General features: G+C 39.6%; 1 protein-coding gene and 1 pseudogene across 1 annotated transcript; both read left to right on the top strand.

The window, feature by feature from the left end:
• Nucleotides 1–361: 361 nt before the first annotated feature.
• Nucleotides 362–1,089, top strand: LOC136178622 (uncharacterized; annotated as a pseudogene).
• Nucleotides 1,090–5,214: 4,125 nt separating this feature from the next.
• aldh1a3 (aldehyde dehydrogenase 1 family, member A3) lies at nt 5,215–27,331 on the top strand. The gene is made up of 13 exons (XM_020631525.3): nt 5,215–5,341; nt 5,446–5,550; nt 5,919–6,059; nt 11,230–11,359; nt 15,191–15,252; nt 19,202–19,330; nt 20,718–20,831; nt 21,687–21,789; nt 22,638–22,822; nt 22,974–23,138; nt 24,796–24,953; nt 25,180–25,254; nt 25,361–27,331. The coding sequence occupies exons 1-13, from the start codon at nt 5,252–5,254 to the stop codon at nt 25,428–25,430; spliced, it is 1,527 nt and encodes a 508-aa protein (XP_020487181.1). The 5' UTR covers nt 5,215–5,251; the 3' UTR covers nt 25,431–27,331.

Raw genomic sequence — 27,331 nt, 5'->3', positions numbered from 1 at the left:
CTCCAGAGCATGCCAGCAGTGCCAGTGCCTCGGCAAATATGATTATAAATAATTATTTACAACTTATTAATTATCTCTGAACTTGGCATTTCAGGATCTGCCCTCTGCTGGTTCGTGTCCTACCTCTCTGGGCGATCCTTTAGAGTGTAGTAGAAGGGAGAAGTGTCCAAAGCACACAGCTTATCCACAGGGGTACCTCTAGGGTCAGTGCTTGGTCCCCTTCTCTTCTCCATATACACAAGCTCACTTGGTTCAATAATCTGCTCTCATGGCTTCTCATACCACTGCTATGCTGACAATACCCAGCTCTTCCTGTCATTCCCGCCAGACGATGTTACAGTCTCTGCAAGAATCTCGCCTTGCTGATATCTCTAAATGGATGAATGAACGACACTTTCAACTCAATCTTTCAAAGACTGAACTCCTTGTCATCCCAGCCAGTCCCTCTATGCAACCACAGATTGCAACCTGGGTGTCATGATTGATGACCAGCTAACTTTTAAGGTTCAAGTAGTCTCGATTGCCCAGTCATGTCAATTTGCCCTGTACAACATCAGGAAGATCAGACCTTACCTGTCAGAACACGCTACACAGCTCCTGGTACAGGCTCTTGTGATATCACACATCGACTATTGCAACTCTCTTCTGGCAGATCTTCCTACATGCACTATCAAACCCCTGCAAATGATACAAAATGCAGCAGCACGACTGGTCTTCAACCTTCCTAAAAGGGCACATGTCACTCCGCTGTTCATCTCCTTACATTGGCTCCCAGTTACTGCTCGCATCAAATTTAAAACTCTGCTGCTCGCTTACAAAACAGCCACAAAAACGGCTCCTCCTTACTTTAACTCTCTGATCCAGGTCTACACTCCCTCCCACCCATTACACTCTGCCAATGAAAGGCATCTGATCCAACCTTCACAGCAGGGTCCAAAGTCTCTGACTAGACTCTTCTCCTCTGTTGCCCCCCGGTGGTGGAATGAACTTCCAAACTCCATTCCACCTCCACCTTCCACCTTCCACCTCCACTCCACCTTTAAGAAAAAGCTAAAGACCCAGCTCTTTCATGAATACCTACTAACTTAATGATGATGGTCTCCATATTAATGATGATGATGATGGTAATGACAATGGTTTTTGTGGATAACGATGACTTATAAGATGGTTTCTATACTGATTAGAGCTCTCAAGAACTGCAATGTTGTGCTTTGCCTCTGGTCACTTCCTGTCAGCACCTGTGTGTCCAATCAGACACAAAGCTGATCGTTTGCTCTTACTGACATTGTTCCCTTTTATTTTCTAGATCCTTGCTTGTGTTGTACTTACTCTCTGATGTACGTTGCTTTGGATAAAAGCATCTGCTAAGTGAATTGTAGAATTGTAGACTGTCCCATCAGTGTGAACACAGATCTTAGAACAACAAAACCAGAGGAAGTTTTACTTTACTATCTTTTTGGGAAGTCATTACTCAATAATACATTTAGTTAGGATATATTTGATAATGTTTAAAATGTCACCTATTGTACCTTTAGGCCTAACTGTCTAATTGAGATCTTTCAGGTCATGTTGAAACCTGCAAGTTGGCACCTAGGTTTATTGACCTCTTCTCCATTACCAAGACTAAAAGCTCCTTACTGTTTCCTTTATGTATGAAAATAGATACATATGTTTTAAAAGATGTAACTATCACTACCGATATACTCCCACGCATCCTTTACGCTTGGATGTATGTCAAGCAATGCATCCGCTAGAGGGTGCAGTCTTATATTGGCCTCCATTTCTCCTTCTGTGAAATGAGGGTTTCAGTCTGATCTACGCCAAGCTGTTGTATTTGTCTGTCCCTCCGCTTGGCCCAGCTAAAATAATTTAAATCAGGAGAGACTTAAATAAGAATGAATAATTATTTATTTAACAATTTAGGAAATAAATGCGTAAAGTCATTGGGGATTAGACTCCATCATGAGGACTTCATGTACATTATGGAGGGGTAATGAGGCAGTATATGATACCCGGAAGGTCGAGGGTTCGATCTCCAGCTGGGCAACATGTCCGATGTGTCCATGGGCAAGACACTTAACCCTGAATTGCTCCCGCTGCTTCTGTAGTGGTGTATGAATGGGATTAGTTACTTCTGATGGATGATACTACATAGCGAGTACTACCATCAGTGTGTGAAAGGGTGGGTGTGACATGTGGTGTAAAAGTGCTTTGAGTAGTTGGAAGACTAGAAAAGCGTTGTACAAGCTCAAGTCCATTTACCCTATGAATCAATTGTGTGAGAGAATATAATCACTCTTTTGGCTTGAATTTACGCTGAGCTCCATATACAGTATACATATGTTCATTATGTTCATAGTTTCGAACCAACTCGCACAATCTTTCCTCATAAAGTTCCACCATTTTCCAAAGCATTCTTTGTTGTGTTTTGCTGGTCTGGCTTGAACCCAGGATGTCAGGTGTATTTTGTAAGCTTCCAGAAAACTTGGAGAAATACAGTTGAAATGAATGCAGAGTACAGGCAGAAAGCTCCATATCCCTATGGAACGTATAGCATGAATGCGCCCTAGTTAAACCCATCAGTGGACGTACAGTTACACATACTCGGTTACTAGGCAACCTGCTGTCCATGTCTCCAAATTTAAGCCATCTCATCAAGTTTCTCCTCAAGCACTGTGATTCATTGGTAAACATCGAATGCTCTGGTCTCCAACATGTGTTTGACTTGGAGGGATTAAGGTTAAAGAAGCGCTCTTGGTGTTTTTTTGATAAAATCTCTTGAACTAATCACACAGGGTTTTTAACAGCATCATCCCAGCCCGACCTGCAGTCTGGAGTATACACAGAATCAGGGGTGTGATGAAGTAACAGTTTGTATTTTGTCTTCCTTGTTCGATTTCTAAATTCATACTTTTCTTACAGTTTTAATTCGGCCATTGCATCGTTTGTTTTATATGATACCCATTAGTCTTGGCACATGGCTGCAGCTACTCTTCCACAAATTACTTCTGAATTCCCTTCATTTTCTACAAATAGCCGTTCTTACTCACCTGACCCTGAAGTTTGGCATCAGTCAGTCCTGTTTATAACACTCTCTTCCTCTTGCCCCATTTACCTGCTTTTATTTGTCCATCGTTCCATGTCTTACCCTTCATGTTTTCAGTTGAACTGTTTATTCCATTCTTTCTGTTTTTTTTGCATATTTGATTTACTACTTTTGTCCTACCACCCTTTTTTTTGCACTTCAACTCATTTGGTTAAAAAAATAAACTTTGTGCCTCTGTCTGATTTTCCAACAGAATATTTGAGGGTATGTTGATTTCTCACTTTCAGTTAATCCCACAAACTGTTTCAGGGATCACTACATCGCCTTCGGAGCAGCTTCCTGTTTATTTGCATGGGTCTAGGCCATGCTTTGCATTTCATATTATTTCCCCTGACTTCTCCTGCCAAGGCCGAGCTAACACCCCAACACTCCCACTCTCCCTCCTCCCTTTGAGTCTCTCTCCCTCACTCATTATGAAGTGTTAGAAAGTTGCTGAAGTGAGAAATGAGCCCGCAGAAGCTCGTTGTCCTAATTAAACTTTGACATAAAGAGTGACAAGGAGCGATGAAGGGGAAACAATAGCAGATTGTGTAAGAGTGCCAGTCCGGAGAGAGCGAGCAGCTTTGTCCTCGGAGAACAAAAGGATTTGTTTGCATGTGTTCAACTCCATTCAACTTCAGCAGGCCCAGGTGCAACTTCGGGGGGAACATCACAACTCATCACACCTTTGCATGCTTGATGAGCGGTCTGCAGTCGCTCTACATAGGCAGACAGAAACAGATCAAAGCTGAAGTGTTGCGATGTAAATATTGTGCAACAGAATTATATCAGCCTGATTACTGCGCAGACTCAAAGACAGGGAAAGTGCTCACTGCCCCCACAGCCTTGCTATACTTTACAGAAAGAAGGACACAATCAGAGGTGGGCCCAGTTAATCAAACATTTCACTTTGATAGCAGTTAATCAGTTAATTATGTTGATAATTAAGGTTTTAAGGTTGATGTTAATGTTAAGCGGTGTTACGGTTTAAAGAGAGACCATGTTAACTTGTGACTTTTGGCCAAATGCGTCCATAGTTTTCATAGTTGACAATGACATAGTCGACAGTTGACATGGACCATAAAAAAACTACAAAGAGGCATTTGTTAGCCCACTTTCTTTTAGCCCACTTGTCTTCTTCACATCTGTTAATTAACATCTAACTATGATAACCACAGACGCATCCAGCTTAAAGTCCTAAGTTAACACGGCCATTTTGTTAAACCACAACACCGGGTTTCATCAACAAACAAACAGAATGTATTGTCAATGGATTTGAGTTGGTTAGAGGCCACGATGACTTAGAAAACTCAATATTACATACGTGTCTGTATTGAAAAATCTTCAAATAACAGAAACCTTTTCATATATCACCACCGGCGCTCTGGAAGTATCTCACATAGGTCAAGCAGCATTTCACAATAAAAGCGCTCCGGACAGAGACTGCCGTTTTGGCTTGTTTTTCACTAAGCTCTCTAAAGTGGAGGCGCTATGCTCTTAATTAGGTTTCCACTCAGGGGCGTATCCAGATTTAATTTTTTTAAATGGGGAGACCCAAATGCAGGCCCTGACTTGTAAAGGGGTGACTCAAGAAGGAGATGTTTGTCCGATGTGAAAATGAACGTAGGCCTATAAATTGCATACAAACGACTGCACAATGTCTAACTTGACAAAATACATGATTATTGGTTCATTCCAGGTAAGACAGAGTGCAGGAGGACTCATTGCTCTCTTATATGTCCCCAACTTGTGAAATAGATGAGCAGAGAAAATATGCTGCATTGAATTGCTAAATTCTAGCCGACCAAATAGTCTGACAAGGCAAATAGCCAATCATAGTTTAGATTATGTTCAGTTTTGGCACTTGAGGTAGTCAATAAAATGTGGGGCCCATGCCATCCCTGCATGGCCACCCCTCTGGCTACGCACCTGATGCCACTTGTTCTCACTGTGAAGTCTGCAAGGTTTTAAATAATTAGAAATAAAGTGCAGCATGACTGAATCCACTCTGATGCAGCCTTTTTTTGAGCATTCAGGGGAGGAGTTGGGCTTGATGTGAGGAGGGAGGAACTCCACATTCTTATAAAAGCTGCTGGAGGGGCTGAGACAGTTGTTCAGACCAGCAGACGGAGCACACACCCACTGAACCTGTCTATCTCACTTAGAATGGCACAGAACGGAACGGCAGAGAATGGAGTGGGCGACGAAATGCCTGTTCCTCATCCTGTCGGAGTGAAGGACATCACACACACCAAGGTGAGGAGAAGGGAAAAAACCCTCAAACTGCTGCACATGAACTAAAGACGCCTTTAGTTTGAGTGTGTTTTCAACTTTAAACATAAGAACTTTTAACTCCTCAGATTTTTATCGACAATGAGTGGCACACATCCAGCAGAGGAATGACGTTTCCAACTTTCAACCCAGCGACAGGTGTCAAACTCTGTGATGTGGAAGAAGCAGATAAAGTAAGAGGGCGACAAAGGAAGAGCTGCTGGCTTTATTTGAACTTCATTTAGTAAATCCTACTTGTTGCTTTAATGTTTCTCTCTCTTCTAATTATGAAATATGAAATACAAAGTTTTGTGCCAAGATTTAAGATGTGGTCTTTATGTTCAACAAAAATGCTTTCACATCAGTTTACACATTTACTGAATATGACACCTTAAGTGTTAAGAGAAGAATATATAGCCTAGATAACTGAACATTTTCTACATCTGGTTAAACCTAAGACTGATTTGACTTTGTTAAACTAAATAATGAACGTGTCCTCATTAAGGGAGACGTGTTTCCATGACATTTGATCGGCTGTTTTCTGCGTAATTCTCCGGTGCAGGAGGACGTGGACCGGGCGGTGGGAGCAGCGAAGGCGGCCGGGAGGAGAGGCTCTCCGTGGCGGAGGATGGACGCGTCCGGCCGGGGAAGACTGCTGCACAAACTGGCCGACCTGATGGAGAGGGATCGGCTGCTACTGGCGGTGAGCAAACTCCCCTGTTCTTTCTTTATGCTACAGTATTCCAAATGTGACGCAGACTGGAAAAAACATATATTTATTTATCTTTTTTCGAAGTCTGTTCCACTCTGCAAACAGTAGCCTTGTCTCTCTAGTTCAACTGGCTCAGAGTTCAAATGTAATAGAGTTAATTTATTTCCATTAATTTGATTCACAAATCAAGATTCATAATTATTTATTCAAAGTTAAAATGGACTAAAACTTTTTTTAAATGCAGAATAATGTAATTCTATACATGCATTTAAAAAAATTAAATAAACTCAGCAATTTAAGAAATAGTTTTACTGCCCTTAAGAAAATTAGCAAAGCTTATCATGTTCAATTCTTTCCCAACATGACAATGAAGTGACCCTTATCGCTCCCAGTCAGAGATGTGAATTGCTCTGTTAGTAGGTGCTGCTTATGACCTGGAGGTTTCACAGTAACTTGTATGGAAGAAAAGTCATTCAGTGCATGAATTAATCTGCATCATGAAATGATAAACCGTCTCTAATAAGCCAAGTTTGTGTGCAAGTTTGCTTTTCTTCCTCCAGCTCATCATTTAGAGCTGTGGGAAGATTCTTGAAGTTGTGGTTGCTGTAGTTAGAGATGCATTTTTTTTAATTTTTGAATATGACAGGCTATGCATGCTGTAATTATTTTTATTTAACGAGTTTGAATTCAAGTTCAATTATAAATGATGCATCTTAAATTAGGATTTTAAAAATAGCATTAGGGTGTAAGTGAACTTTCATTAAATGGTCTTGATTCATGAGACAAAAGTTACCATTCGATTTATGTCAAAGTTTTTTTTTTTATTAATTCAAAGAAAGTTCTTCCAAGGTTTTTAACAGGGATACTTTTCGTTGTCATTCCTGGACCAATGAGGTGGAATCTGTATTTTATCAAAATGTGATTAATCTTTTCTTATGTACAGAGAAAACTTGTCTGTTGATCTGTGGTGTCAGCCTAAACGTATTCTCTCATAAAGAAAAGTTACCCTGTAGAGGTCTATGTTAAGTATTCTGTAGTTTCACAGAGAGACAAAGATTCCTCTGTGTTCAGAGATCGGCAGGTGTAATGTCACTCTTTTTCTCTTTTACTGTCTCATCTTTTTTTTACATATAAGGGACGTTCTTTTTAAATGTCTTCACTACCATGTTTATTTATTCAGTTTGGACTATTGTGAAAGCTTGTGTTGTGCTTCAGAAGAGGAACTTTTTCATATCTGCAAAGCCAGAGAAAAGCAAGAATACAATGTTTAAGACCAACCTGTATATAAACTGCAAAAACCTAAATCTTTTTGCAAGTGTCTAACTTCTGGTTAAAACATTTAAAAAAATTTTTTTTTATTATTTAACCTTTATTTAACCAGAAAAGAAAACTCATTGAGATTGAAAAATATATTTTTCATGATTGTCCTGGCCAAGACAGGCAGCAGCACTATTAACAGAGTTTCACACAAGCAACGAGCAGCCAAACATTTAAATACAAAAATACATCATTAAGGCATTAAAAGACAACAAATCATCAAGTCAAAATCATCCACAAATACATCAGGTAGAACATCTACAGACAGATGTTTCTGCCTCCAAAAATATCTCAATACAAACATTCAACCGACAAGGCCAGACAAACATGTTATTTCTGGTTATAAAAAAAACAACAACAAAAAGTCAGGAATTGCTGAAAGTGCACTCAGAAAAATTTGAAAATGCACTTTCGTTTCTTGAATTAAGATAAAGATCTAATTTTGAGAAAGTTAAGTCAAATGTGCTTGCTGCATTGGCAGCAATTTTTATTTATAAAAAAGCTAAAAAAAAAAAAAGAAAAGGACTTATTAAATTATAAATTGTTACAATATCTTGAAATAATATGTATATCTGGACTGGTCAGGTGAATGGGGTTTATATGAAGTGAAATTAAATAATTCTCAGCTTAGTAATGAACCATTGGACCACTGCTTCTGTATTTCTGGTGTCTTTTGTACACCGATGAGTGTTGGGCACTTTGAATTCATGGCACGTAAATATAATCAATCAAAAAGACAAGATGAATGATATGAGATCATTTGAATTGGCTGATGTAACAACACCATTATGATCACTTCTGTATTCAGCAGATTTATTGCAAATGTCACTAAAGCAGCAGGATGATTGGAAAATGTTTCCCCAGTGTCAGACTTTTAATGGTTGAAAAAAGAAGTTGATTCCTGCAGGTAGGTAAGTAAAAGTAGTATTAAAAGTATTACATTAACACCTTCGTGTGAGTGAGAATCAAAAGACAAACGTCTAAGTCATGTTGGATGTAGATTAATTCTCAAACTGGAGCTCTGTGGTTTATTAAATGGAAGTGGCAACAGAGCAGCAGAAAAGGAAAGCAAATTGCAACAACGTGATAGATGATGTGCAGTGCTGTAGTGAATGTGTGACTCTTTCTTTAGTCTTCAAACAGATGTTGATGAATCTTTCTCCGTCCTCTTTCACAACCACAGAATCAGATCTCAACCAACACATGGGCTCACTTTTCTTCCAGACTTGCCCAGTGTTGGTTCAGATTTTGTTCCTAACATTAGAACAAACTTGTGTGATTTGTGCAGCTGAAACACGTCCACGTGCTGTCATGATGTCGACTTGTTCACATCAGGGATTGGCTCGTGTTGACGCCTGACATCACGGCACTGTGACTCCACCCGGCCTCTCGTCGTCTTTGTAGTGATTGCTGGATGTTTTCTCTCAGACATTTCTTGGAGTGAATTCCCTAGCTTTGACTCTGTTTAGCTGCCAGCTTGCATTACCACTCAGATCCGCAGATGAACCGTCACAGATGTGAGGAGTAGAAGCAGATCGCATGTGACTGCTAATTGCAAACATGCTCTGGAGTGGTGGAGTGCGGCTAATCACGCTAAACTCCAGCTCTGTTGGGGGAAATAAGGACCAGATTTAGAGCTCTTAATGTACAGTAAGCTGTGCAGTGGTCTCAGAACAGAATAGAGATGTGTTCACAGTACAGTGTAGCAACGTGCTCACTTTATTGTTGTATATTTATGTGTTGTTACAGTGGACCACTGTGGACGCTCCACCTAGAAACTACCTCACCAACTTATTTACCCTCATATAAAACTCACTGCCTTTGTTAGGCCTCACATTGATTCAACATTCCTACAGTAATTATTGTCATTGTTTAACCTTCTACGGCGCTCCGCAAGGCTCTATGAGCGGGCTCTTCTATTTGAACGCTGGGAGACGGTTTTTGTTGTTATTTAAAACACAGCAGAATAAAAGGATGATGGTCTCCACACCGCTCGGACACAGGCACATCTTCTTCTTTTTTATGTGTTTTTTGGTTCGGTTTTCCTTTTAATGGATAGGACAGCTGAACAGAGAAAGAGGAAATGCTGGGAGGAGAAAGTGGAGGATGACATGCAGCAAAGGGCCGAGGTCGGATTCGAACCCACGGCACACAAGGCACATCTAGTGCTCAGTGGTTATAACATCAATCTTTTATACTAACCATCAAATTAAAATTGTGTTCTTCTGGCATTTATTATGTTAAGCACAATGACTAGGGCTGGGCCTTTACAGTAATCTAAATCTTGAGTACTCGCATTATCTTATGAACAATTACTTTGGTACTCGCTGATTATCTTTTTTAACTGTGAAAACAAAAGTCGGACACAAACCTCCCAGTGGTCCACTTTGTTTCCTGCAGTTTGTCTTTAAGACAGCTGTATTGTTTCCACTCTCTTAGCTTAGTCGTGATGGTGGCTGTTACTATAGCTCGACAAACTGCATCAGCCTGCGAAAGTCCTTTTTTTAATTGTTCTTATTTTTTTTATTTTTTTTGGGGGGATTTTTTTTGATAGGACAGTGATGTTGGTAGGAAATCGGGAGAGTGGAGAATGACATGCATAAAGGGAGACGCAGGTCGGACTCGAACCCCGGGTTCCCCGTCTGAAAGACTATAGCCTCAGCACATGGGGTGCCACCTAACCGCTAGGCCATCTGCACCCCTATTTAAAATAAAGTCTTAACGTCTAAGAACAAATTTTAAACATTTTTCATCCAAATGAGTTATAACATCAACATGTCAGAAAACACTGCTCTGTCTTATGATTTTGATAACTTGTTCATTGTATCTTTGAGGAGGTGACAGATATTATGATTGTAGTGGCATTTTGTAAAAATGATTTTGCAAAGGTGTGTGAAATCCCATCTATGCAAAAGACATAATTTAGATTAGTTTTACTTTCCATACAAAATACATTTATACAGCTTTGTGGGCATTAGTGGAATTTAACGAGAATGTTCATGGAAAAGAGAGAGAGCAGTTTGAAACCTTCCTGACAGAAGAGGTCATGATAAGACGGCTCTGTCTTCTTAGAAAGGATTATTATTTAGGATTTTATAGAAATGTTGGTGGCTGATTCTGGAAAGCATCGATTTGTTGTGAGTTTAAAATCAGGTCTACTCCTGTGTGTGGACTCTTCTTCTTTGGTGACTGTGATGCACTGCTCTGTAACTCAATCGTTGAAATATGAGAAGCATCTTGGAAATGACTGTTAAGATGCGTGAAAATGTGTGATGATGAATCTTGTGAAAAAAGCAGATTCCCCGTGTCTGACAATAGACATTGAATCACATTTTCATATAGACTTTGAGAGTTGAAAAGTTCACTTTTTAAACCAGTTTAAATCTTCTTTGCAGTGTAAAAATGCTTGCTGGGATGGATTCTATTAGAGATAATTACTTTAGGTTTTCTATAAGAGATTAAAATGTTGTTCCTTTATTTCGTTTTTTTCCAACATTTCAGCCTTCCACAAACTTCATAGTTAAAATAACTGCTGTGATGTAAAGCACATCACCATCTGATCTGAATCACCCTTTATGATGTCAGAGTGAAAGTTATCAGTTATGAGGTCCATGAAGGGACATAGAGGGGAATATTCAGGCTGATCCTGATCAACTTTAGTGAAATCTTCAGCAACTTTTAGAAGATACAGATGATTTGTTTTGTCTGGATCATGATATATACGAGACACTTTTCTGACCCTCGTGCATCATGTACAGTTATAGTGACCAACCACACTTCTTCACTGTAGTAATGTCTGTGCCAATGTATTTCATCTAAAGGTGTTGTGTTTCTGAATGTGCAGACCTTGGAGAGTCTGGACACAGGGAAGCCCTTCCTGCAGTCCTTCTTCATCGACCTGGACGGCAGCATCAAAACCCTCCGCTACTACGCAGGCTGGGCCGACAAGATCCACGGGAAGAGTCTGCCTGTAGGTCAGTGTGCGTGTGTGTGTGTGTGTGTGTGTGTGTGTGTGTGTGTGTGTGTGTGTGTGTGTGTCATTGTCTTCTCACTGTCACACACAAACACTACATGGCACACACATAAAGGAATTATGATTTCACTGACTAATCACAGGGGGATTCTAGACAGTGTTGCCAGATCTCGCCAGAGAAACAAGCAACCAGCTCTGTGGAAACAAGCGACCTGGCTCCTCGAATGAATAAAATGAAGCCCAACAGGTGACCTAACCTACCACATAATGTAAAAGAGAAGTCACTTGATAGCAGTATATATATACAGTATATATATATATATATATATATATATATATATATATATATTTGTGTTTGTCTTGTCTCATTTTGATTTGAAACAGTGAAACTGATGTCCGTAAGCCTCATGGATTTTGGTGAAGTTTTTTTTGTGCTTTTGGGTGCCAGTCTCTTTCTCTCTCTTTCTCCCACTCTTTATTTTGTTTTTTTCCATATTTCCCCCCCTTAGCATTGTCGCTCTGTCACGTTGTCGGATGTATCAGGCAGGCGGGCTAACCAAGGAAACAGGGTTGTGGACGGATCCTGGCAAAGGACAAACTAACTATCGCGATAGTGTTTGGCTTTATTGTGGAGAGTTGGGAGTGAATCAGTAGGGGTTCATACAGGGAGCAAAACAAGCCCAAACAAGCAACTGCACTTTAGAAAACAAGCCCAAAAACCTGCAACACGCGACTGACGACATTTGCAAGCGACTTTACAGAAAAACGAGCCCAAAGTCGCTTATAACAAGCGGACCTGGCAACACTGATTCTAGAGTCTGTTGGAGCCCTTCAAAATATAAATGTCAAGAATATTAAAATTTAGAATTAGAATTTCAAAATGTATCAAGCTTTTCAGAGTCGGATTGGTTTATTAAGAATTTTTTTTTTCCGAATTCTTATACTTATGTTTCCTCAAGGGCCACTATTAAGCCAGCAGCCCTTTTCAGACTGCTTTGTTCTCTATAGTGTCATCACTAAGCACAGCCGTCATCATCTCATTATGATTCTGCACCGGCGTAATATTGGTGTCCCAGTCTGTGAATTCACATTGCATTTAGGCACAGCGGGAGCTCAACATAGACACACAGTCAGACATGCACACACACACACACACACAGTGTTGTGCTTCCCCTGACTACACTGATACCGTTTCACTTCTTTTGAAAGGCACATAGTGCTGGACCAGTGAAGACTGGCATAAGCCACTGCTGTGGTTTACAGTTTGCCCTCAGGGGACCCCCTATTGGACTGGTCTACTAAACAATTACCTGCCTTGCCCATTGACTATCAGCACATCTGGCTCCTCAGCGTGTGATCACAAAAAACCTTTGCAAAAAAAAAAATGTTTTTTAGTTTTTTATACAAAAGAAGAATGTATTATTAGCCACCAGGCCAAATTTCAGCAACGAAAAAACCTATAAATCTTTCAAATTAAGCTTCAAAATCATGAAAAATTATGCTGTGAGCGTGTCGATAAAATGCGCCGAAGCCACGCCCACTTGTGGGAAAGACATTCCTCTCTCAACTGTCAAAAATGTAAATGACCTGACAATGGAGGCCTCAGCAAACTCCTCTATCAGACTTACCCAGAACCTTAATATATACGAGCCACCAGAGACTGAATGTGATTTTGAACTGGAGAGTGAACCTTTTTATTAAGTTTTTTCAATTCTTTGAATGGAGCAAAACAAACTGTTTATTTCCTCAAAGATTTAATGATGTCGTTACGGAACAACTTAAAACTAGTTCATTTATTTTTTTATTGTTTTGACTTTCCCCCTGTTTTGTAAGGTTGTCTTTTAATGTGCTTGTGATTGCATTTGGCTGCTACTACGACCAGGTCTCTCTCTGTAAAAGAGATTTGAATCTCAATGGGACTTCCTGGTTGATATAGATACATCTCATTACAAGGCTCAAGATCAAGTTCAAGATGCTAAAGTTTTTATGTTTTTGTCAAAGCGTCTTTGAGTTTTCAGAAAAGCGCTATATAAAACCAATGTATTATTATTATTATTATTATTAAGTGGCATGAATGATAACAAACGTTGTTGCCAATGCCAAATAATAAAAAATTCATCAAAAATAATACAATAACACAACACATACAGTAATAATATAACCATACAAACTATTTGATAGTCATGTTATATCTTATGAATCTATATCAATTAAACCAAATAAAGACACATGCATATATACTTCAAATTAAATAAATCAATTACAACAAAAAAATATGAATGAAAATGACAAAATGAACTAAATGTAGTGGTCTAACTAACTGCTTCACTTACAAAGTTGTACTAAACTACAAATGATGCGTGTGAGTGTTTAAGTTGTAGCTCTTCTGCTAAACGCTGTCTCATCAGTTTCTTCTATTGCTCTGCTGATGTAACCGCCTCAGGAAGCTTCATGTAGCGGACACATGCGGAGTACGTCTACCTCTGTTTGTTCATATTTACAGTTTTCACAAATTCATAAACATCCTTTTTGTAGTCAAAGTACCGCTTATTCTATACATTTAAAACAACAAAAAATACAATGTTTTTAAAGAGTTTTTTTAAAATTTCTTCAAATTTGTAGACAGCAATCAACTAAATGTTGCTGTTAAATTAGAGAAGTTTCCAGTGCACATTAAGACACATGTCCCCTCTCCGTGGGTAAATGGGTTAATTAACTGGTGAAGCAGCAGCAGAGACTTGTCTTGGCTCAGGATTGTTTCCCCGGCCCTGGGTGGTATCTCGTTCACATGGATGAGTATAATCTGAATACTTCCTCTTCTTGTCAGATCCTACTTTGTGTTGCAGATAGACAAAACACGGCTGCCTTTTTCCTCCTGATTAGATCCTAATAGAGAGCTGAGAGAGGAGAGGAGCTGCAGCACAAAGGCAGAGGAAGACGCTCAGATAGGAGTCAGTGAGCTGAAACAGTCTGTGAGGATTAACCCGTCAGTGTGGGCTCCATGCCTCACCGAGCCACCAAGTCTCTGAACCTGTGATCCTCACTTATATACCCAAGCAGACTGTCAACACGAGGTGCTTTCATAGAACTACTGTAGAGGCTAAAGTTGTTGCTTGTTGAGAGCTATTGTACAGCCAAAGGTTTTCAAAAATGTCATTACTTCCATATTTTTTCGATCCTACACGTTTTTTAAATTGATACAATCTAAACTTTCAACAATTTCAAATCTTCCATCACATTTTTAACCAATAGCTGCTGCGAGAGAAAGAGAGAGCAGTGCCGAAACGATGCAAATATATTTGTGCAATTCAGACAGTTTGCAGGAGTTTGCCTGAATTATTTTGTTAATCAAAAATAAGAAATGACCCAATAATGGCTGTCTTGAACAGGTATCAATATCATTTAGTTTTAACTTGTATCGTATTGAAATTTAAAATGTGTTACTATGACTACCCAAGCATAGACTGTAAGTTTAAATGGATGCACATTAGGCATTAAACAAGTAGACTAATCCTTCTTGTTTAGAGGCTATCAGGCCCCCTAGACGTTTTTGAAAAGTTTTACTCGTTGCTGCGGTTGCCTCCCAGTTTTTTTTTTTTGTTTTTTTTTTAAACATCCTATGTGAAAAGACAGGAACACAAACACAAAATACATGAATTCATCTCTCATGGTAGAGAGCAAATACATGTTAAGGACAGAATGTTTTCAACCGGTAATGCTGTCCTTAACATGTAACAATAACACTCTGCAATGAAGACTAAAAGAAAACACTATTTGGAGAGAGCAGTCCTTTAGTAAACAAACTGATTGTGTCCCTCTGTTGTTTTTCCAGATGAAAACTTTGTGTGTTTAACCAAACACGAGCCTGTTGGTGTGTGCGGCGCCATCATCCCAGTAAGTCCACAAGGTTCTGTTTTTAATTTATATGCAATAATGTATCACAGGGATTGTTATTACTGTTCTAATTACTAAGACTTCAGTGATGATACAAAAAAATATTTAAGGGTTTAATAGAATAAAACAAACCACATGTGTCTGAGGATTAATTTATTTAGTCAGGATTAATCACTGAATTTCAATAGTTGATCCCAATTAATGGCATTTTTAATCACATGTTTAAAATTCTATTGTTCTGCATTTCCAAATAGTTTTTTAAGTAAACAGTGTAAAAAGAATCTTACCAGTATTTGTATTTGTGAAAAGAAATGTAATTAATGATCCTTTCATTTTTTAAAGGAGCAATATGTAACTCTGACACCTAGTGTTTGAAATTGGTACTGTAGTCCAAAATCAAAACTTTGGAGAGAGCTGTCTCCCCCCGGCCCCCTTCTCCCTGGAGTCAATGTGCAAGCAAGTTTCCATGTCACAGACACTGAAGCTTCAGTGTTTAGCCAGCTCTTTGTTGGTCTTGAAACCTTTCTTTGTACTAACCTCTCTGTTTTGTAAAAGCATCTCAGATATTGATCCAAGTTTGACCACTTATCTGGTTGTGGACCTTATTAAAATCGTTTTTTCTGAACCAGTTTGCTTGCCAATTCCAATCGATGCATTACTTGTTGGTTTGTCGTTTGCAAACCAAGGGGCGTCCAAAACAGCTGTTTATGGAGTGCCATGAAAAACGCCTTCCTTCTCTTGCAAAAACAAATACAGACCTTTTCCTGACCGGAATCTAAACTTAGGAGGAGGAGGACATACTTGCTGCTTCATGTTGTGAGAGAAGCTAGTATTTCAACATAATATGTTTCCGCTCTGCCAATGAAAGGCGTTAACCTTCACAACAGGGTCCTAAGTCTCTAACTAGACTCTTCTCCTCTGTCACCCCCCGGTGGTGGAATGAACTTCCAAACTCCATTTGATTCGCAGAGTCCCTCTGCACCTTTAAGAAAAAGCTAAAGACCCAGCTCTTTCATGAACACTTATGCACTTAATAATATTAATGATGGTGATGGTTTTTGTTTGATAATGACGATTTTAGGATGGTTTTTTCATGCTGATTAGAACTCTCAAGGTCATCTGTCAATGTTGTGCTTTGCCTCTGGTCACTTCCTGTCAGCACCTGTGTGTCCAATCAGACTCAAAGCTGATCGTTTGCTCTTACTGACTGACATTGTTCCCTTTTTTCTAGATCCTTGCTTGTGTTGTACTTACTCTCTGATGTACGTCGCTTTGGATAAAAGCGTCTGATAAGTGAATTGTAGAATTTATTCCTTACTGTCTGATGATTTAGTAAGGTCATGTTATGATTTAATTCAGTAGATATATTACATTTTGCTCCTTTAATCTTGACTCTCTCTAAACAAAAACTTCCTTGCTTTAAACCCCTTCAAGGATATTCTTACAGTAACACATGACTTCACTGCTGTGCTGCAGAGATTTACTTTCACACACTGAATATATTTTCTTTAGATGTGCTTTCATCAGTTTTAGGGAGTGACAGTGTTCGGTCGTGTATTGTGTTGCACACAAGTCAGAATCGGATTTTAAGACCCTGAAAGAATACAGACGTTGGCTCTTTATCTTTGAGCAGGAGTGTGTAACCCTCGCGTCGCTCTGGAAACAAAGGAACAAGACGTCTGTTGTTTGACGTGGGAGATTATATCATAAAGTGAAATTCATCCTGAAGGACGTTGTGTGATTACTGAAGCTGGCACACTAACAGCATGAGTCATTGTGAGGGGGGAAACAGAAACCTCTCTCAGACCTGTGATCCTCGAGTGTTTCCAAAGTGTTGTAAAAGTTAACAACGCCTGAACAATAAACAGGCAGCGCTCACATGGACGGCCGTCTCGTTTAAGTTGAGGGCCTCATTATTTGTGCATTAGTTTCCAACATGGAAACAATCAGCGGGAGAATAAAGGAGCTCTTTTTTTCTGATTTTGTTTACATTGAATCATATTCAGTCCTTATGATTTTGGAGCTGCAGCTATTGTCCTGTGAGATGTCTCCAGATCAACTCTGAAGTGATGCAGTGGATTATGATCTGAGGAAACATGATGTGTGTGTGTTGTTTTGATTATCAGCTCCAGATTTGTCCTCTTAATGCAGCTCTGATTATGTTCATTTAAGGCAGTTACAGCGATGACTCAGCAATAAACTGATGTTTACACCAAAAGCAAATGTTTAAGGCATTAAGATAAATGTTTTTTATATAGAGATGCACGAATTGTAATTTGATTGGCCTTTTATGATTCCACATTTCTTTCAAGGTCTGACCTACTGATTCTGGATCTCAGTTAGTGGTGCAACAGATCTTTTCGTATCAGATCATAGATTTTCGGATCGGCCCAAAAAAAGACGATATTTATTAAATAACATTTTTTTTACTCGTCAGCGAGTCATGTCTCAAAGTGTGCATTTTAAAGCATTGTATACAGGTTGATACAATTCTTATAATAATAATAATAATACAAGCAAGTTAGATCATCATGAACTTCGTTTTATTTAGAAAGTCTCAGTTCAACAGATCGATAGATAGAGAGATAGATAGATACTTTATTGATCCCGAGGGAAATTCAAAGCATCCAGTAGCAGGTTACAAAGACGTACATGACATGAAACATTTGTTACAAATTAACCATAAAACCGACCCCCCCCCATACATATTTTTTTTTTTTGCTGCTTTGCTAAAGTGCTCATGATGGATAGGTCTTTGTAATATAGCAATAAGTAAGATCTTTTACCTACTTTTTGTAACATAACAATGAGTAAGGTCTTTTTACCTGCTTTTTCTAACATAACAATGAGTAAGGTCTTTTACCTGCTTTTTCTAACATAACAATGAGTAAGGTCTTTTACCTGCTTTTTCCAACATAACAATGAGTAAGGTCTTTTACCTGCTTTTTCCAACATAACAATGAGTAAGGTCTTTTACCTGCTTTTTGTAATGTTAACAGACAATGAGTAAGGTATTTTACCTGCTTTCTGTAAAGTGTCTCGAGATAACACTTGTTATGAGTTGACGCTATACAAATAAATTGAATTGAATTGAATTGAATTGAATTGAATTGAATTGAAATTGAAATTGAATTGAATATATATTAACCTGAAAAAAGATTTAAAGAATACCCCTAGATGAATCAAACTTAAACTGTGCAATTGAAAATAGACTTCTACAAGAAATGTACATAACCCGTGCAGGGATAAAAATAGATGTGCAATTTGAACAAGAACCTATAAACAGTTGAGGAAAAAAGAAAAAAAAAGAAAAAAAGAAATCTGTAATTAGACCTGAATATAAAAAAACAGACTGTAATATAAAAAGCTGCCTCATTTCAATAAAATGAAGTACATTTATTTTACACCGTGTTGATACATTTCTATCGAGCTGCAGATCACATGCAGCCCAAATCCGTTTCACCACTAATCTCAGTGTTTTTCTTGTCACCTCACTCCTCCTCTTTACATGCCCACCTAGACAAACAACTCAGTACAGATCATCTTCAATCTAGACTGTTCTTAAACATCTCTCATCCTCCAATTTGTTTCCAGATTGTTCTTAACCTTTTGTCTATGACCTCCAGTTCTTCCTCCGCATCTGTCAATTCTGGTTTTTTTTGGCGTTGGTCTATCAGAGTGTCTTCCTTTATATTTCCCCTTTGACTTCTGTGATTTTGTGACTCTTTCTGTGTGTCCATCTACCTGCCGGCTCTCTTAAAGACAAAGCAAGGCAAGACCGACAAAGTTCTCTATTAAAAATGAGAAAGTATCTGACAGTATTATATAATTCTATTTAAGATTAACTTTTTACCAGCCTGATAGAAAGAGTTTGACAGGATAACCTGGGTTGTGTTGATTTGTGTTGAAATCAGCCAGTTAACATGTGTTTTTTTTTTGTCTCTGTTAGTGGAACTTTCCTCTGCTGATGTTCGTGTGGAAGATAGCGCCCGCCCTAAGCTGTGGAAACACTGTGGTCATGAAACCAGCTGAGCAGACCCCCCTCACAGCACTGCACGTAGGATCGCTCATCAAAGAGGTAATTTGTAAGGTATTCATTAACTAAATAAAGAACTGCTAACTGAGCTAAATAATTTATATGAAGGAGTCCTCGCTTAGCAGTGATAAATGAATATTCTCAGAGGGACTCTGAGCGGGTAAGTGACAGAAACTCTGATCTCAGTGAGGAGGCGTGGCATGTCCACCTTCAAATATGAACTCTTCTATGTTCTGGGTTGACATTAGTTCACACTGCTCACACTCCCCTCGTCAAATGTCACTTTTCACACATCAAAGCTGGGATTGCAATGCATGATGGTATATATTGCTTGGATGTGTTTTTTTGTGCACTACTTTTTACAATGCATTGTGGGTTATAAGTAACCTGCTACTGTATGTAAGGTACAATAAGGCTCACTTAGTATTCGGACATCACTACAAATGGTGTATGTTTAGATACGACTTCATTTAATTTTCTGATTCCAAAAACATTGAAAGTTGTGTTAGTCGGTGTAAAAATGATTAGAACAGTGTGTGCCTGAACAAAAGAACAAATATCATGTAAGTTACACTTTGATTTCCTTGATTTAACATCTACTTGCATAGATGTTTACTTTTTGCAGTACATCTCTCTTATTTTATATTTTTTCACATTAGTTTGACATTTGTGTTTAAAATCCAAAATCCTTCAGGTTATGCTTTAATTATATTTAAGTTGATTCAGAGGTTTTAACATTAGAAATATTTATGTCTGTGAAATACCATGGAGAGGATGAGTGTTGTTTTTTTCATGTAGTTGTCCTTTCTTGCTCTATTCAGGAACAATGCTTTGTTTTTCAGAATGAAACTTGTATCATATTTTTCAAGTCTGGCCTTTCACTAAACTTGAAAATAGTGTCCCCTCCACTCCTACCTGTAGCTCATCATCTCAATGTAGACAACATAAAGCCCCATCAGCATGAGAGGGCAGCTCCGGGCAGAGAATAGATGCAGATAGCTTCTCTCCACATTCGGCCACAATGCAAGAGCAAAGTGCACGAAGCAGGACAACTTTTGGGGCGTGTTTGAGCCTTTAATATAATTAGATTTATGCTTTGTGAATTAGAGGTTGAAATGGAGCAGATAGAGGGAGTAAATGATGCACAATTTTAGGAGCCATTTAGCGGACACAATCATGCCCTGGGTTGTAATCTGAACTATAAAAATATGTGCTGTCATGTTGACATTTTTTTTTTTTGCAGCCTTATGTGTGGTCTCTAACATCAGTTCTGTATTCAAGATTCAGTTTATATTCAATTCCATAATTTACTCTCAGCATACATGGGAGTGAAATGTAATTCTCCTTAAATCCGGCACACTTCAAAAACAACAACGTATACATGAAATCATGTCTCTGCTCTGACTGACTCTCTGCTCTGATATCTTAGGCTGGCTTTCCTCCTGGAGTGGTGAACATCGTTCCAGGGTTTGGCCCCACAGCCGGAGCAGCGATCGCCAGCCACATGGACGTGGACAAAGTGGCCTTCACTGGCTCTACAGAGGTGTGTGAGTGTAGGACAGTTCACTCCTGCTCAGTGTTAACTTAGACAGCTATTTTAGCCACTAGTCTTAGTATTTAAACCAAAATGCTTTTGAGTTTTAGTCATCCATCCAATATCTTTACTGCTTATTGCAGGGGACGGGGGCTGGAGCCAACCCCAGCTGTCAGCAGGGTTCACATGTTTGTTAATTCTGCCCACTGATTTTGAAACTGTTTGCACAATTTTCCAAACTGTAGGCATGATTTCATAAACTGTGAGTGAAAATCTGTGTGTGCAGTTTACAAATCTGTGTGTGCAGTTTACAAATCGGTGTGCCCAGTTTACAAATCTGTGTGTGCAGTTTAAAAATCTGTGGGTGCAGTTTACAAATCTGTGTGCGCAGTTTACAAATCTGTGTGCGCAGTTTATAAATCTGTGTGCGCAGTTTATAAATCTGTGTGCGCAGTTTACACATCTGTGTGTGCAGTTTACAAATCTGTGGGTGCAGTTTACAAATCTATGGGTGCAGTTTACAAATCTGTGTGCGCAGTTTATAAATCTGTGTGCACAGTTTACAAATCTGTGTGCGCAGTTTAAAAATCTGTGGGTGCAGTTTATAAATCTGTGTGCACAGTTTACAAATCTGTGTGCGCAGTTTACAAATCTGTGGGTGCAGTTTACAAATCTGTGTGCGCAGTTTACAAATCTGTGGGTGCAGTTTACAAATCTATGGGTGCAGTTTACAAATCTGTGTGCGCAGTTTATAAATCTCTTTATAAATCCAGCAAAACTGGATTTGCAGTGTTTGTCTCTTTGCAGTTGAGACAACGCATGGAGGTATGACCTTCTCATATGTGTATATTGTGATGTGTGCAGGTGGGACAGCTGATCAAAGAAGCAGCAGCCAAAAGTAACCTGAAGAGAGTGACTCTGGAGCTGGGAGGGAAGAACCCTGTCATCGTGTTCGCTGACTGTGACTGTGAGTAGACACCCCTCTGAACTCACAGTCTTAGCGTTATGATTTTCAGTGTTTTAATATTAAGAACTCATCTGCACATGCACATTAAGATATTTACAGTGTCAAGGTCACGATTGGGGGATTTTTTTAGGGAAATGAAAGGGTTAAGAAACCTGTTTCTGTTACGAGAGCACAGAATCTGAGTTTGAATGACAATCAAGCTGGTCGGGTGTTTTTCTGATTGACAGCTGTCAGTCACTCCCTATGAAAAGGGAATCAAACAGTACAAGCCTGTCCGGGCTTTGATGAGGGGGTGCAGAACAATAAAGAACCAGTTTTCACCAATGCACTTTGAAAAAGTCTTCATTATTTCTTAGCATTTTAAAAGAACAAAAACAATTCTCAGAATAATAATCAGAATCTCAGAATAATGTCTTAGTGTCTGAAAATAAAATTGTAAATAGGGAATGATAGCTTATAATTAAAATAATGAGAAACTCGCTTAATATGAGTCTGTATCTCAAGATAAGGACATGACTCAAAAAATGAAACAAGTTAGAAGGACAAACAACAACAGTACGAGGCTGAATATGTGAACGCTCTGTGAGGCAGCTGACATAAACCATAGGGTCTTGTTGATGTCCATTTAGATTATAGGGCTGAAAACAGTGATGAACATCTGGTTATACGTAATAAAGTTCAAACAGCATAATGTCTTGACCGAGTTTCAAACAAGTTTTAATGTGTTACCTGTCCACTCTGTGTGTGTGTGTGTGTGTGTGTGTGTGTGTGTGTGTGTGTGTGTGTGTGTGTGTGTGTGTGTGTGTGTGTGTGTGTGTGTGTGTGTGTGTGTGTGTGTGTGTCCACAGTGCATCTGGCTGTGGAGGAGACCCAGAAGGGAGCGTTTTATAACCAGGGTCAGTGCTGCACGGCTGCGTCTCGAGTCTTAGTTGAGGAGAGTATCTACGAGGAGTTTGTGCGTCTGAGCGTAGAAAACACCAAAAAGATTGTAATAGGAGACCCGCTGGATCCTCGCACGTCACACGGGCCTCAGGTTGGACACCCCCAACATAAATAATAATAAAGAGTGGACTACTCATGATGCAGGCCTGCGATGATTACATTCCCAACATGAATCCTCTCATATTGCAAATCCCTTCTCTCCTCTCCCTTCTCCTCTCCTCGTGTGCCCGATGTGTCTGCAGATCGACCGGCAGCAGTTTGATAAGATCATGGATCTGATAGAGAGCGGGAAGAAGGAGGGAGCCAGACTGGAGCGCGGAGGAGCTGCTGTGGATGACAAGGGCCTCTTCATTCAACCCACCATCTTCTCAGGGGTCAAAGACCACATGCGCATTGCCAAGGAAGAGGTGAGGAGTCTGACTCAGTGGGTGGTTGGGTTAGTGAAGCCTGACACCCTGTGGAACAAAAACAACAACACAGGCTGTTCAGAGTCGACAGGCTGCACGGAAACAGGAATGAGGAAGGAAAACATGGGGACTGTTATGTTCTAACAATCAACAATAGCTAATCTTTCACACATGCAATCCTGGAAATGTCTAGAAAATGTCAGGAGTAAAGGGCATGAAAGGACTCTGTCAAATGAACTTTTGTGTGATATACAGAGGCTACATCTAATGTGTTTTAACTGAAGTAATGCACACTCTGAAAGTTAATTTGTAGTACTCTGTGCATACATTCTACGTTGTTGTCGCCCCGTGTCTCAGCCGGTCTGGAAATGGCCCTCGTCCTCATCATGATCCAGCTACTGTATGAGTCCAACACTTTCCCCTTAAATGGACAAAAAGAGTGCCGGCCTCCCAATACCTGATCCTTTTCCTCCCGAAAAAAGGACAGGTTATCCCGTCCAACCCTGCTGTTAGCAGGTTTTATTATTCTCTGGAACTGCAGCCACAACCACAACCACTGGTCAACATCACCTGCAAAATGTATTGTCTTTGTTTAGATCGGCCAAATTACCTTTGCAATATTCTAGTTAAAGCCGTTAACACCTCAACAGTCTGAAAAGAGATGAGGCAGCAGGTTTCGTTTGCAATCCATTCTCCTTCAGCTGATATATCATTCTTTTGTCCATTTATGGTTGATATGATGTTTACCTGGTGTTGCTTTGCACACTAATATGACATTGTTTGCACACAATTGACAACAGGGGAGGCGTCTGCTCCTTTTTTTCTGGCAGACTGACACAGATCAGTTGAGATGACTGTCCTTAATGCTGCCCAGGACACATGAATGTTCACGCTACCCATCCTAAAAGACAAATGAAGCGGCAGAGTTATAAGCTATAATGGCATTTATGACCTTTTGTCAATGCTACATTTTATTGGACGTATTCACAAAAGAAAAGAAAATACTGGTGAACAGAAAACATAATGAAGCATCTTCATTATGTGCACCAAGATGAAAGGAGTCACGCAGCGTAATATGCCAAACTCATACATTGAGGAGAGGATGATTTGATGGTCTGCATCTTTTTGATGTGGAGTCACATTTTTTGAGTAGGTGCGTGTCAGTACATAGGCTTCTCCATTGGTAGAGGGCTAAGTGAAACCTACTACAACAGCTACAGTGTAGCTTTGATGCAGAAGTATGAATCAGCTTAAGTCTTTGTGGTGTTCAGTTTTGGACGGTTGTGGTCACACCAGTCAATAAAATACTCAACTATGCCCCTGTACCCCTCCTCATGTCCTCCCTTAACACATGCTGCTAACAACTGCTGAGTCATTCGAGAATTTTTGGAGAGAGCAGCTGTATGTTAGACTCTTTCTGACTTCACCTGCATCCTCCTCGTTTTCTCACTAAGCTGCTCTGGCTTGATTGTATGAAATGCACTTGGAAAAAAACAACAACATTATCCTCATATAACACATTCTTGTAAGCAGCATGCCAATGTCTGCTGTCATTGCTATCAATGGGTTATTAAACTGTTTTTGTGTTATAAATGTATCCATGTATGACAACTTCATGTCTGTGACCATCCTCTGCTGCTATGTGTCCCCCTGTCAGATCTTTGGTCCTGTGCAGTGTATATTCAGCTTTAAGAGCCAGCAGGAGGCCATCGACAGAGCAAACAGCTCAGAGTACGGCCTGGTGTCTGCAGTCTTCACCACCAGTTTGGACAGAGGTCTGACTGTGTCTGCGGCTCTGGAGAGCGGCACAGTGTGGTGAGTGTGTAACACATAAAGCTGACTTTATGATACCAAGGGTCTTAAAACAGACAGGGTCCTAAAAAAAATCTAAAAGCATACAATTCACATTTTGATTTTAAGTCATTTAGACTAAAATTATATCAAGCTAGCACCCATTTTTAAAGGTACCAGATTTAACAAATGAAGGCTGAAAAGCAACTTCACTCACATGACTGTTTTCTCTTTCTCTCTTTCTGTGAAGGATAAACTGCTACAACGCCCTTCATGCCCAGGTTCCCTTCGGAGGATATAAGATGTCAGGAAACGGACGTGAACTGTAAGAACCGGTCTCTGTCTCTTCAGATTTCATATCTTTGAAGTTATCTCTGCTAGCTGTGTATCTTCTTACCCCCCCTCCTGTGTTGTCTCTCTCGGCCCCTCAGGGGGGAGTATGCCCTGGCTGAGTACTCTGAGGTGAAAGCAGTGACCATCAAACTGAGTGAGACCCTGTGAGGAGAAGAGGGACGGTCCGTTTGAAACATCAGGACAAAAGCACACACCTTTACAACACACGCACACACACACACACACACACACACACACACACACACACACACTCTATCATGTCGTCAGTCAGGCTCATACACATCAGGGTGAAGACATCTTTAGAGACCATGTCAAAGGGCGGAGCTTATACTCTGTGCTGACTGAGGAGGTTGGGTTGTAATGCTGTAACAGGGTGTCTCATTAGGTGTTTAACCCTTTGTTTCTGTGTTGAAATGCTCCCAGTTGAAGATGTAAATGTCCTCCTTTTTTCTCCAGCTGTAAGTGACAAACATGTTTTTTTTACACAGACAGGGGTTAACACCTGAGGGGTGCACTAAGAAGTGAGATAAGCGGGTAGTCCTGGCCTGTTGTGCCTAAAGCCAGAGTTAGCTGGCTCTCCTTTAAGCTGGCTAGATCACCATGGTGACTGACTCCGTACCAGGTAACGTTTAGAGCTAACAGTTTAACGTTACCTGTGAATATCCTCAGTTCAGTTTTAATGTCAGAGACAGAAGCTGTGCCGTTACAGCAGCACATAGCCTACTGTATGTGTCATGTCACGGAGCCTGAATACATTTAGTTTGGATACCTGTTGGTCTCAGGTCAAACTAGCATGTTTAATCTCTTCAGATCATCCCCACAGTAAAAGAACGCTGAGAACACAGCATCTTAAAAAATTTAAACTTTATACTGTATGCTTCGTCAAAATATCCTAAAGTGTGTTTAACACGGATGGTTTTAACATTTCACCACTAGGTGTCACTGTTGTTATTTTACACTGTTGATTAAGGCTATAGGCTTCAGTTATCATCTTATCACAATCATCATATTTTAAAAACATTTGAGTTTCTATTTGTGGATTAACGTCAGTTAACAGAAGTTATTTTCAGCCGTTAGTCTGTTCAGAGACGATAAGATACAAGAGGAAATATTATATCAAACACTTTATTAAGAAAGATATTTTTCTGAGGGGTCAGTTAGCCTAGTTATATTGCCCGCCCAACGTACAGAGGCAAAAGGATTCATGGCAGCGGCCATGGGTTCAAATCCAGTCACAGCACTTTGCTGAATGTCCTCCCAGCACTCCCTGTCTCTCGTCAGCTGTAAAATCAAAGAAAGGCAAAAAGGCCCAAAAAATATCTTTACAAAAAAAAACCTAAAAGAAAGATGCTTTTCACTGATTGATCAGGTTAAAACATCATTTTGGTTACTTTGGATGTTACACTCTACAAGTTAGGATGACCCTTATCTCTCCATGGTAACCAAACGACGACATAATTTTAACTTCAATTTAACTAGTTTTCATGTAGAGTGTAGTGTAAATCTTACACCACAACTTAAGACACAGACACACAGCTGCCGACAAAGGTCACTAAATAGTTTCACCACACGGGACAAGAAGGAGAAGATGTGGTTAGTTTTATGCTGACTGCTGTGACGTCCCTTTGACACAGGATTGTTAATCCCACAGAGCAATGACACTAGATACATAGAAATAAAACATACACTGATAGGATTTACATGTGAGTGTTCGGTTCTGTTCATCAGAAACACTGAGATGATGTCTGTCTGTATTTGTAGATATATGCAGATCTTTTTTTTTTTACTGATCCTGACCTGTGTGCTGTCATATGAATGTCCTCTGTGCTGAACAGACTGTTTCTTATCTCAGCTAAGGTAACATTTACCTGGATGATAAAGTTGTAGAACTGGAACAGCACCAATGGTGCAGTGTTAGTGTCAACTTGGTGTGTGTTTTTTTATACCAACATGTTTATATTTTCACACATGGACAACAAATCTGTCTGCATTTTCTCATAATAGTTTGTATTTAAACTGACATTTTGAATTAAAGAAAAATAAAATAG

This window comes from Labrus bergylta, chromosome 3 (genome assembly GCF_963930695.1).
Source record: "Labrus bergylta chromosome 3, fLabBer1.1, whole genome shotgun sequence".
NCBI lineage: Eukaryota > Metazoa > Chordata > Actinopteri > Labriformes > Labridae > Labrus > Labrus bergylta.
This window is presented reverse-complemented; position numbering and strand designations above follow the sequence as displayed.